The 14,034-nt window shown below is 38.7% G+C and overlaps 1 protein-coding gene across 2 annotated transcripts in view; it reads right to left on the bottom strand.

Moving 5' to 3' along the window:
• CPS1 (carbamoyl-phosphate synthase 1) overlaps positions 1-14,034 on the bottom strand; it is a 131,074-nt gene that overhangs the window by 56,120 nt on the left and 60,920 nt on the right. For both annotated transcript variants that reach the window (XM_077272240.1, XM_077272239.1), the window contains exons 23-24: positions 2,353-2,418; positions 1,838-1,901 (exon numbers count right to left, since the gene is read on the bottom strand). In XM_077272240.1, the coding sequence (XP_077128355.1) occupies positions 1,838-1,901; positions 2,353-2,418 (130 nt within the window). The remainder of the gene's footprint in view (positions 1-1,837; positions 1,902-2,352; positions 2,419-14,034) is intronic.

Below are 14,034 nucleotides of genomic sequence, written 5' to 3'. Positions count from 1 at the left end.
TTTAGGCCTTATTTTTGGATGTAAATAACTGACCGATTTTCATCAGCATTTTTAATCAGCTTTTCATGGGTGTTTAGTCGCTGTGTTAGTTTTTATCGTCAGAGTTTTATCAGGTTGTTTTCATACTAGACATTTTACCTCTCTTCTTCTATGAAACAATCATAAAACTTGTACAACACATGGATGGCTGATGGATGGCATCCAAGTGCTGCCAGATTTTTTTTTAGGCCCATAGACCAGCATTGGCGAGTTTTATCAGTGACTCCGATCAAAATGAGACATGTTTTCATGTTTTGGTGTGGATCGCTTGGTCCACAAAAATACATGGGCAAGTGACCAACATCATAGACTATAATGGTTACAAGCATGGATAGAAGTTGTATGTGGAAACCTGACATCTAAATACTTGCAAATCCACTTAGCCATTAACAATCAATGTGAAAACTATGCCAATCTGCCACAAAACCAATTTGTGGTGCTCATCCAATCTTGGACTTCCATCTTTCCTACACCAGGACCATATTTTTTTAAGATGGAGGAGGTTCAGAACTACTCTATATACAGGTTGGAATTGCAAAAGTAATTTATATTTTGCTAGAGCTATAACAGCCAGTTTTATTTTACTGCATTGAAACGCTACAACAACATGATTAATGATCACACTTACAAGAAGCAGTAATACAGAACTGGTGGTGTAATATTCTACTTTCCATTTAGTTTCTTTTATATTCTTTTTTTTTTTTTTAAATTCTAACATTATGCAACAAGGTAAAGTCAGAATAAAAGGAGATCTCTGCATATTAAATGAATCTGACAGCTGATACACGCTGCCTCATCTGCAAGCAGCCTGGATCAGACACACGGCTGTATGATTCCAGCCAGGTATGTTCAACTCTAAATCGCTGCAGTGTTTCAGACAAAAATATGTTTAAAAGCCTCCGGGGACCGAACAGTACGGGAGACTAATCATACAATAGGGTCCTGAACTACTCCGTCCCTGGAGTGACAGGTCTCTGCTTATGGCCGGGATCACACATGCGAGAAATACGGCCGAGTTTCGCATGTTAATACCGTCACTCAGGAGGGGAGCGTGCGGCTCCATGTATTGCTATGCAGCCGCACGCTCCGCTCCTGAGTGACGGCGGCAATACCGGGTATTAACATGCGAGACTCGGCCGTATTTCTCGCATGTGTGATCCCGGCCTATGTGCGTGTAGAGCCAGAGACTTGTCACTCAAGGGGATTCAGAAGGGAGAAGCCACTGGAGACCCACATGTCTGATTAGTAGTGATAAGCGAATATACTCGTTACTCGAGATTTCCCGAGCACGCTCGGGCATCCTCCGAGTATTTTTTAGTGCTCGGAGATGTAGTTCTCTTCGCGGCAGCTGAATGATTTACAGCTATTAGCCAGCTTGATTACATGTGGGGATTCCCTAGCAACCAGGCAACCCCCACATGTACTTCGCCTGGCTAATATCTGTAAATCATTCAGCTGAGGCGAAGAAAACTAAATCTCCGAGCACTAAAAAATACTCGGAGGACACCCGAGCGTGCTCGGGAAATCTCGAGTAACGAGTATATTTGCTCATCACTAATAATTACGATATATGTTTATATAGCAGAATAAATATCAATTTTCTATGGCCCCCTAATGATGGTATAAATTAAATAAACAAATGGCCCTTGGCAGAAAAAAAGGTTCGGTTCAGAATAAATAATAGCATTATCTTATGAGTCTGCTCTTGTCCCTATTTGAAGTCCCATTTATCTACCGTACTTGTTTTTTATTAACTGTTTATTATAGATATGAGGGGATGACGGGACTCAGACAGTACCTATATGATACGGGCCACAGCCGAGAACCATCATTCCATGGTCATCAAACTTTATGTCATGCTCCTGGGGAAGAAATGAGTAAAGGCATTAACCATAGCAAAGATATATAGATCATAAAAAGTCATATTAAAGGGTACTCGCTACAGCTGTTAGGAAATGTCTCATCAAACCTTATCATTGTATCACATTTCTAATAGACCACACAAAAGTGTGTAACCATTATTCTTCTGGGAAGATTACTCTGTGTGTTTTGGGTTGTTTTTTTTACACAATTATCCTTCAATATTTCAATCAAGAAATTCTAGAAGAAGGTTACTATATATAAGACTGGCCAATACTGTTCTTACAGGTTAGGGCAATTTCGACTTTGGCCTATTTGGCTACAATTGACAGGGTAAAAAAGTTTATCTTTGTACTAACTTTGAACTAATGTGGATAACGAGTTTTTTTGTAAAACAGATCACTAGAGCTAAAGATATTTCACCCCTGGCGTACAATAATAAAAACATAGTACCTGTCCATTGTAGGTAAGGTAGAGGTAGTTAGTTATTGCAGGATATTCAGCAGCCAATGTATCAATCTGTAGAATGAAAAAATGTACAATTTCAATTAATCCTGAAATATTAAACTCTAATATTCTCCCGTTCACACAGGGACAATGATGTTAAAAAAATGGTAACAACCACCAAATCCTAAAAATAATTAAAAAAATGTTTTTAACAAATTTTGGGCTCAATTGATTGCATTTGATGAGTTTTTAGTGTTATGCGCCATTTTTCTGTGCACCAAATTCATCTTTCCATTTGCACCTTTTTTGAAATCTGTTTTTTTAGCTGGCCATTGTGGGTGTAGTTTAGGATTTCCTGATACTTTTTGCCTAATTTATTATTTACACCCTAACATGAGAAGCATGACTAAACCCGTAGATAAATGCAAAAGTTAACAGCTTCATTGAAACAGATAAAAACATATAAAATATATAGTATATGGAATCCATACAAGGTTAAGAACCAGAGAAAAGGAAAAATGCCAGACACTAGAAGCCCCAAGCGATGACACATTACATATGGGCATGCATGATGAATTGATGAGTGAGTGAAAGATACCAGTAACAATAATAAGGTACAATTATATATACAGTTGTGGCCAAAAGTATTGACACCCCTGCAATTCTGTCAGATAATACTCAGTTTCTTCCTGAAAATGATTGCAATCACAAAACCTTTGGTATTATTATCTTCATTTAATTTGTCTTAAATGAAAAAACACAAAAAGAATTGTCCTAAAGACAAATTGGATATAATTCCACACCAAACATAAAAAAGGGGGTGGACAAAAGTATTGGCACTGTTCGAAAAATCATGTGATGCTTCTCTAATTTGTGTAATTAACAGCACCTGTAACGTACCTGTGGCACCTAACAGGTGTTGTCAATAACTAAATCACACTTGCAGCCAGTTGACATGGATTAAAGTTGACTCAACCTCTGTCCTGTGTCCTTGTGTGTACCACATTGAGCATGGAGAAAAGAAAGAAGACCAAAGAACTGTCTGAGGACTTGAGAAACCAAATTGTGAGGAAGCATGAGCAATCTCAAGGCTACAAGTCCATCTCCAAAGACCTGAATGTTCCTGTGTCTACCGTGTGCAGTGTCATCAAGAAGTTTAAAGCCCATGGCACTGTGGCTAACCTCCCTAGATGTGGACGGAAAAGAAAAATTGACAAGAGATTTCAACGCAAGATTGTGCGGCTGTTGGATAAAGAACCTCGACTAACATCCAAACAAGTTCAAGCTGCCCTGCAGTCCGAGGGTACAACAGTGTCAACCCGTACTATCCTTCGGCGTCTGCATGAATAGGGACTGTATGGTAGGAGACCCAGGAAGACCCCACTTCTTACCCCAAGCCATAAAAAAGCCAGGCTGGAGTTTGCCAAAACTTACCTGAAAAAGCCTAAAACATTTTGGAAGAATGTTCTCTGGTCAGATGAAACAAAAGTAGAGCTTTTCGGGCAAAGGCATCAACATTTACAGGAGAAAAAAAGAGGCATTCAAAGAGAAGAACATGGTCCCTACAGTCAAACATGGCGGAGGTTCCCTGATGTTTTGGGGTTGCTTTGCTGCCTCTGGCACTGGACTACTTGACTGTGTGCATGGCATTATGAAGTCTGAAGACTACCAACAAATTTTGCAGCATAATGTAGGGCCCAGTGTGAGAAAGCTGGGTCTCCCTCAGAGGTCATGGGTCTTCCAGCAGGACAATGACCCAAAACACACTTCAAAAAGCACTAGAAAATAGTTTGAGAGAAAGCACTGGAGACTTCTAAGGTGGCCAGCAATGAGTCCAGACTTGAATACCATAGAACACCTGTGGAGAGATCTAAAAATGGCAATTTGGAGAAGGCACCCTTCAAATATCAGGGACCTGGAGCAGTTTGCCAAAGAAGAATGGTCTAAAATTCCAGCAGAGCATTGTAAGAAACTTGATGGTTACCGGAAGCCAGGGGCGTAACTACAACAGGTGCAGGGGTTGCAATCGTATGCGGGCCCTGGAGCCTAGGGGGCCCTCAAAGTCCCTTTGGCCTATACAAAAAGGCTATTGCTATTAAAGATTTAAAATACTTGGGGGCCCCGTTGGAGCTTTCGCATCGGGGCCCATGAGTTTCAAGCCACTGCCTGAAGCGGTTGGTCGCAGTTATTTTGGCTAAATGTTGTGCAACCAAGTATTAGGCTGAGGGTGCCAATACTTTTGTCTGGCCCATTTTTGGAGTTTTGTGTGAAATGATCAATGTTTTGCTTTTTGCTTCATTCTCTTTTGTGTTTTTTCATTTAAGACAAATTAAATGAAGATAATAATACCAAAGAATTTGTGATTGCAATCATTTTCAGGAAGAAACTGAGTATTATCTGACAGAATTGCAGGGGTGTCAAAACTTTTGGCCACAACTCTATATACATATGTGCCTTATTTGACTATCACACCTTTTTTTTATTTACTGCATATATACTTCCCTCACATACTCATCATTCTTTCCTGCTTGCCCATCTGCATTGTGCCATCTCTTAGAGCTGTCCTGTCCATTTTTCTTTTTTCCTGGTTCTTAACCTTGTATTGATTCCTTGTACTGTATTTTTCATATGTTTTCCTTATGTTTTATATGTTTTTATCTGTTTTTCAACAAAATTTTTCACTTACATTTTTAGTCATGCTTCCCATGTTAGGGTCTTTATGATGTGACCTATACTTATACTGGCCTATATTGGTATCCTAAATCATAATTTGCTACTTTTTGGTAAGTCCAACATTTGCTGTAAATGTATTCTAGCCTCCCATTACCGCAATGATATTATGTATGCTAGATATTTTGGTGTCATTTTTTTTCACCTAAAATATGACAAATAAATAAAGACCATTTTTGACTCTGTACAAAACTGGTACACATCATGCGTCATTTTGAAGAATGTGGTGCAAAAAACCTAGGCTTTTCGTGTCCCGATGAAGAAGCCTGGTCCTGCGAAAAGCGTTGACTGAATAAAGAAATACCGTACTTTCGGTCTGGATTTGGATTTATTATATGGGATACCAGAAGTGCAGATTATCCACAAATCCTCCTTATCTCTGCAAAGACCATTTTTGGACTCTGCACAAAACTCATTCACCTCCTGCATCATTTTGAAGAATGTGGTGCAAAAAGAAAACGTCATTGAATATCACAAGACAAAAAAAAAGGAAAAGTGACAATTGACGAATTGGGGCTTATAGTTTATAGAATCAGTGAACCAGCATTCTCGATTATCAGCCGGTGTAAAAATGCAATATGGCTACAAAACTATACGAGACATTTCTGTAAAATTTCATGTCTACAATCTACAAAGCATTGAACACAAATTCTATTTTATTGTGAATATTTAATAAGAAATAGCGGAGATGTAGCCGCCATAAAATCCGTTTACAGCGTGGATATACGGTGTCGAGGACACAATAATATCACGGGATATTCGCAACGATTTTTATAGAAACACTTTGGAGTTTAAATAACAATACGAGGCTGTAATTTATATGTTCATCCACTCCAATTATAGAATAGTTACTATTTTTAATGCTGTATTGAAAAGAACAGAATATGTTAGCGCTATATAAATAACGAGTTATTAGTGATAATGACGATAATAATGTCCTTATCCATAGTTTATTAATATTCATGGCTCAGCTATTGCGGTGATGTACTATATTGTACGGTCTGTGAGGAGTGATCATAGACTACACAACCTCGTTTGTGGCTAGCCATCCAGCAATGAAAGAGTGCCGCATTAATTAGCTCAAACCAGGATTCTATTACTTCATGGCAAATGACGGGATCAAGCGTACAAATGCATCCGTGTTACAACGGCGCATACCAAGTAACTTCATTAAAACAGAGGCGCTCGCCATGAATGCAGAATTACTTTGGTAATGATGGGGCACTTAAAATAAAGTATTAGCCCATAAAACAATGTTAGCACCTCGGGAGATGGCTGTGAGGCTAGTTTTTTCGAGCCAGATGCTGCACGTTTAAACCAGGTCAGCTCCTGATGTTTCGTGATTACAGGTTTTTATATACTGTTTAATTGCCACTTCAGCGGAACGCCGCCGCAGTTTCGACGGGAGCTCTCAAAGAGCAAGCGTCGAAATTGCTTTGTGGGTGAAATAAGAAATGATGAAAATGGAAAATGAAATTGCCTGACAAAGAGCAGGTTAATCTGTCAGATGATATAACAAATATCAAGATTTTAATAGCAATATCATCTGAGCCAATCAGAATTTTCCATTCGTGCTTTTGCTTAAAAAGATCCAATTGGCTCAGATAGGAAGAGGATTCTAGGCTGAAGACTTTCATGGATTTACAAAGTAAAAAAAAAAAACATCACGTAACTTTCAAGGAGGAAAAAAAAAACTCTGTATATTTTTACCTTTGGGCCACGTTCACACGTTCAGTATTTGGTCAGTATTTGGTCAGTATTTGTAAAGGAAAAACAGGAGTGGAGCAATCAGAGGAAAAGTATAATAGAAGCACGTCACCACTTCTGGATTTATCACCCACTCCTGGTTTTGACATACAATTACTGATGTAAAATACTGATAGTGTGAATATGGACTTATGCACAGCTTTCTATTGAGCCAGTACCTGAAAGCCGCACTCACACGATCAGTATTTGGTCAGTATTTTACATCAGTATTTGTAAGCCAAAACCAGGAGTGGGTGATAAATGCAGAAGTGGTGCATATGTTTCTATTCTACTTTTCCTCTGATTGCTCCACTAGTATCTTGGCTTACAAATACTGATGTGAAATACTGACCAAATACTGAATATGTGAACTTGGCCTTAGGGCTCGCTGGCGTATATTATGGAGGAATACAATGTGAGAAAATCTTGCATTACACTCTGACCAGTGTTATTTAATGAGGCAGAACAGATCTGCAATTTTTTTCTCATGTTGATTCGTCATGAGAAAAAAAAAATCACAGCATGCTGCTACTGCTGTTGGCAGCGTATCTTGCATGGCGTGTACCCATTCAAGTCATTGGGTGTGTACAAAAGATCGGACTGCACTCGAATGTCATCAGAGTGCAGTCTGATATACACCGAGACATGCAATGGAGAAGATGGAGAGATTAATTTCTCCTTCTTCTCACTTGTGATCTGTTTCTCGCATGGGAGAGGATCGGATCACAGTAGGCTCACGCTCGTAGCAGAGTTTGAGTCAAGTGTCATTAGTATGTCACGTTGGATGCTCTCACATACTCATATATGATGCTATATACTAATGTGACCCCGGCCTCAGGGCTCACACTGGCGTATAAAAGGGATGAGTGCAATGCGAGAAAAAAAGAGATTGCACTTGAACCAATGTTGTTCTATGAAGCGGAGCAGATATGCATATTTTTTCTCAGTTGTATTCGGACTGAGTAAAAAATCTCAGGCTGCGATTTCACTCCAAAATCTGATGGGTGTGAGAAAAAAAATCGGATGCCTTAAGGACCATCAGTTTAGCATCTGATTTTTATGGATACATTACAATTCTGTAACATAGGAAACTGTAAATGATTGATAGCCACTGAGTAAAAAAATGGATCGTACACGGATGAGAAGTGAAGAAAAAATCGTCCGACTCTCCTGGATGAGAATGGGACCGATTTTTTTATACACTAGTGTGAGCGAACCCTTATTCTGAAAGGAAAAAATCTAGAAGAGACTTTGTTTGTAACCTCATGATATACCGTGATATTCATGGATTACAGTGATGTATCAACCTTGACGGGTGGAGAGACAGAGCCCAGTGCAGCCCTACTGTGCCATTTAAAGGAATGGTCATCATAAGATAACCTACTGTTTAAAGAGTAACCTTCATTTTAATTTTTAGATCATAAATCAATAGTAAATATAAAAAAAAAGAAAATTGACAATATATTTTTTCAGAGAAATCTGCTTCTTTCATCTTTTGGATTGATCACACACTGTCAATTCATGGATAAAACCTGTGTTCACTGCAAACAGATGTTCCCATTACTTAGATAGAGGATGACAGTCGGGACTGTTAAAATTGTATCAAAAAGGAGGAGGAACTAGAGACTGACACAGACACTCTGCTGCAGTTCTCCATAGAACTTTATGAGCACCAACTGTCATCTCCTATCTAGGTAATGGGGAAATGTGTATTAACTGAAGACAAGTTTTAGCCATAAATTGAGATCCAAGAAGTATCATCTCTCCTTGTGGAGAGTGACATGATAAGCATGTCAAGGTGAGGAGACTTAAAGCCGCAATGCTCCTCTGGGAAATACACAAATTGTCTCTTCAGAGAGGAAGAGGACTAGAACTCTAGAGCCCCCTATTGGAAGTAGCAATCGAATTTTGAGAGTGAAAGATGACTCCAAGATGAGAAAGTAGCAGATTTCTCTAATAAGATAAAGTACATAATTTCGTATTTCATATGTGCTCTGATTTATGAAAAAAAATTAAAGCAAAGGCTAGTCTGTATATATATATATATATATATATATATATATATATATATATATATATATATATATATATATATATATATATATATATACACAGTGCCTACAAGTAGTATTCAACCTCCTGCAGATTTAGCAGGTTTACACATTTGGAAGTAACTTGGCATTGTGACATTTGGACTGTAGATCAGCCTGGAAGTGTGAAATGCACTGCAGCAAAAAAGAATGTTATTTCTTTGTTTATTTTTTTTTTTTAAATTGTGAAAAGTTTTTTCAGAAGGTCATTTATTATTCAACCCCTCAACCCACCAGAATTCTGTTTGGTTCCCCTAAAGTATTAAGAAGTAGTTCAGGCACAAAGAACAATGAGCTTCACATGTTTGGATTAATTATCTCTTTTTCCAGCCTTTTCTGACTATTTAAGACCCTCCCCAAACTTGTGAACAGCACTCATACATGGTCAACATGGGAAAGACAAAGGAGCATTCCAAGGCCATCAGAGACAAGATCGTGGAGGGTCACAAGGCTGGCAGGGGTACAAAACCCTTTCCAAGGAGTTGGACCTACCTGTCTCCACTGTTGGGAGCATCATCCGGAAGTGGAAGGCTTATGGAACTACTGTTAGCCTTCCACGGCCTGGACAGCCTTTGAAAGTTTCCTCCCGTGCCGAGGCCAGGCTTGTCCGAAGAGTCAAGGCTAACCCAAGGACAACAAGGAAGGAGCTCCGGGAAGATCTCATGGCAGTGGGGACATTGGTTTCAGTCAATACCATAAGTAACGTACTCCACTGCAATGGTCTCCGTTCCAGACGAGCCCGTAAGGTACCTTTACTTTCAAAGCGTCATGTCAAGGCTCGTCTACAGTTTGCTCATGATCACTTGGAGGACTCTGAGACTGACTGGTTCAAGGTTCTCTGGTCTGATGAGACCAAGATCGAGATCTTTGGTGCCAACCACACACGTGACGTTTGGAGACTGGATGGCACTGCATACGACCCCAAGAATACCATCCCTACAGTCAAGCATGGTGGTGGCAGCATCATGCTGTGGGGCTGTTTCTCAGCCAAGGGGCCTGGCCATCTGGTCCGCATCCATGGGAAGATGGATAGCACGGCCTACCTGGAGATTTTGGCCAAGAACCTCCGCTCCTCCATCAAGGATCTTAAGATGGGTCGTCATTTCATCTTCCAACAAGACAACAACCCAAAGCACACAGCCAAGAAAACCAAGGCCTGGTTCAAGAGGCAAAAAATCAAGGTGTTGCTGTGGCCTAGTCAGTCTCCTGACCTTAGCCCAATTGAAAACTTGTGGAAGGAGCTCAAGATTAAAGTCCACATGAGACACCGAAAGAACCTAGATACGTTGGAGAAGATCTGCATGGAGGAGTGGGCCAAGATAACTCCAGAGACCTGTGCCAGCCTGATCAGGTCTTATAAAAGACGATTATTAGCTGTAATTGCAAACAAAGGTTATTCCACAAAATATTAAACCTAGGGGTTGAATAATAATTGACCCACACTTTTATGTTTAAAATTTATAAAAATTTAACTGAGCAACAAAACTTTTTGGTTTGTAAGATTTATGCATCTGTTAATAAATCCTGCTCTTGTTTGAAGTTTGAAGGCTCTAACTTATTTGCATCTTATTAAACCTGCTAAATCTGCAGGGGGTTGAATACTACTTGTAGGCATTGTATATATATATATATATATATATATATATATATATATATATATATATATATATATATATATATATATATATATATATATATATATATACGGTATATATATATATATTCATATTCACCTTCCCTATCTCTGCATACATAGTGCCGAATCAGTGCCTCTGTATACAGTAATGTCAGTGCTTTCTCTGGACCCAAGGGGTCATGTGATCACAGACTATAGGAAGGAAACAGGAGCTGCTGGGTCCAAGAAGACACAGTCAGTTCTGGATTGGAGACAGGAAGATGAAATTCTCACCTGTAACTAGGGCTAACAAATAAGCCCCAGTTACAGGGTAAATCAGCAATAAAAAGAATGGAACTATTTGTTAGCGTTCCCCCAAAGGTCTTATAAGACTTTATGGATGGTACAGAGTATAAAATAAAAAAATTAAAAAAATGAAAATAGCAAAAATAAAATAGAAAAAAAAAGCATAAGTTAAAAGAAAAATTAAACAAGTAAGAAAGAGAAACTGCCAGTAAGAATCGATGTTCCTAGCCATGCCCCAATCAAAAAATATGTCAAATGTGTAAAATTAATTTCGAGTCAAAGGGGAAGACTATGTAAAATATTTTTAGTTTTCCTTTGTAGTGTAAAAAAATTAAAAATGACTTAACAGAAAAAAAAGAGGCAAAAGTAACTTGAATATCCAAACTAGTAATTTTTTTAGAGCCATTAAAAGCACATGTACGATCACATGAAATGTTCTGGTCAGGAAGGGAGGAAAATGATCCAGTCATAAATTGGCAAATCAGGTTTGTATTGCTCATTTGTCTGTTTTGACATTCCGTTGGTCTGTACTATTTTAGAAGCAGACAAATGAAATAATTTATCCATTGCATCGGTTATGCAAATGGAAGCATAGGGATCTGATTGATTATTATGGGATTCATTTGGTTTCCATTTTTAAAGGGAACTTCTCACCAGTTTTTTCATGTATGAACCAATACCACCACCTTCCTTTGCATCTGTGCTGCATTCCAGAAAGCTGTACATTATGTCCGGACTCCTCTGTATATTCCCAAATAACCTTTTGAAGTGCTCCAACGAGGTATATAAATTAGGATGGTCCGGTCTGATGGGAGTCAATGCAGCTTGTCCCTCCCCCCCTGCTAAATGTCGTCCTCCCACTCTGATTGATGTGGATGATGCATCCTGAATCATCCATATAGCCGAACAGAACCTCACGCCTGTGTCTGGACATCGGGGGCTTGCACAGGTGCACTTTGCTCAGCCCTACAGCCTAAAACCTAATTGCGCATGCGCCGACACACATCATTCCATCTCTCGCTTACCTGAACCATTTCACCCATATTGTCTTGTTCCCTGCTGCTGGAATTAAACTCAATTCTGGCAGAGGGGAACAAAGCAATATGGGCAAAATGGCTCTGATAAAAAGGAGCCGGAAAGATGTGTGCCGGCGCATGCGCAGTAAGATTTGAGCCTCTTTCCACATTAACCATATGTGTGGGGCTTTAGGTTGCTGCATCTGTCCACAGTAGGGCAGATCAAAGTGCACCTAAGTGAGCCTCCAAAGTCCCTGAACAGGCTAGAGATATTGTTGGCTATGTGGATGACACATCTAACATCACAGGACGGCAGTTAGCAGGGGAAAGGAGGAACAGGCGCCACTTCAATGATGCCCATCGGACCCAACCGTCCGGATTTACATACCTCGCTGATGCACTTCAAAAGGTTTTTGAGGGATATGGTAGTGGTATTGGTTGAAACATGAAAAAACTAATGACAGAATTCTCTTTAAGAATGGAAGAGAAAGTTCTGGCTGTAGGGCTTTTTTCCATTCTAAAAATTGATCACCAAATTTATAATAATAAGGCTATGTGCACACGTTCAGGATTTCTTGCAGAAACTTCCAGAGAATTCCGGACATTTTCTGCAAGAAATCCGCAAGAAAACCGCGTGCGTTTTTGCCGCGATTTTGCCGCGGTTTTGACGCGCTTTTGCCGCGGCTTTTTCCGGACACTTCCCAATGCATTATGGAGTGGGAAATCCGCCAAAAAACCGCAAAAAGATAGAGCATGTCCGGATTTTGTGCGGTATGCGTTTTTTTGGCGGAAAAAAACGCATCATGTGCACAAAACATGCGGAATTCATTCTAAATGATCGGATGCTTATTGTATGCGTTTTTTTTGCGGTTTTATAGCGTTTTTATCAGGAAAAACCGCGAAAAAACCGCGAAAAAAACGGAATGTGTGAACACAGCCTAAGAGCTAAATAACAACTTAAGAAATTATAAATAAATGATAACTGATGCAACAGATGAATTAATCCATTTGTTTCTCAAAAACATTGAATGTCCGAATGGGCATGCGAGCAGAGCCTTAAACATATTTTTTTAAGAATGTTTTGTGATTTTCATTTTTTTTCATTTCCCACATCATCATATATTAAAAAGAAATCCCAAAATATTGTAGTTTTCACTCAGATCACTGATCCGAATTATAGTTTGACATTTTGGTGCTTTAAAGATCACTTTCCAGTAGTCATACTATCATCACAGATAGGATGACAATGACAGATAACACCTAAATTTAGATGAAACAAGATCACACTGTTCAGCTCAGCTCACCTTCTCCCCCTCCCTGGACAATGACCTCTATATGGATCACAAAATACGTCCAAAAAGATATTTTAAAGAAATCAATTAACATTTTCTTTCAATTGCTTCCTATGGTGAATCTAGTTGCTGTAAAGCAATATCTCTGTATGCTGGTAATAGTAGGGCTGCAACACATACAGGAAAATGGAATTAAGAAATCTATCATCAGAAAATATAAATGGATTGGACAAAAATAATATGTAGCAGCATCTGGATTTAATGACTAAAAAATGTGATTTATTCAATTAACACCTTAAGGCTTGAAGGATTTTTTTGGTTTTTGTGCTTTCAGTTTTTTTTCTCCCCCTACTCATTGAGCCATAAGTTATTTTTATTTTTCTGTGAACATAGCCATGTGAGAACTTATTTTTTGTGGGACAAGTTGTACTTTTCAATGACACCATCCATTTTATCATATGATGTACTAGAAAGCGTGAAAAAATGTCAACTTTGTCCAAATAGCTAATAAAAAGTAATGCCGCAATTATTTTAGGAGATTTTTATTTACATTGTTCACCCTATGGTAAAAATAACCTGGCATTGTGATTCTCCAGGTCAGTACAATTACATAGATACCAAACATTCATAGTTTTTGTTTTACTTAAGTGGTGACAAAATTCTGAAATTTGTGAAAAAAATAAAAATTCTTTGTAACGCCATTTTTCTGAAAGATGTAATTTTTTCAATTATCTGAATAAGGAACTATGTGAAGGCTTGATTTTTGTGCACAGAGTCAATGTTTTTATTGATATTATTTTGGGGTAGATATGATGTTTTGATCTCCTCTCATTACATTTTTTTGTGTTGTTGAGATGGCGGAAAAATTCTGTCTTTTTTATTTTTTCTCTCGT

Source organism: Ranitomeya variabilis, chromosome 7 (assembly GCF_051348905.1).
Source record: "Ranitomeya variabilis isolate aRanVar5 chromosome 7, aRanVar5.hap1, whole genome shotgun sequence".
In the NCBI taxonomy this organism is placed as follows: domain Eukaryota; kingdom Metazoa; phylum Chordata; class Amphibia; order Anura; family Dendrobatidae; genus Ranitomeya; species Ranitomeya variabilis.
Note: the sequence above shows the minus strand (reverse complement) of the source record. Positions and strands in the feature narration are given on the sequence as shown.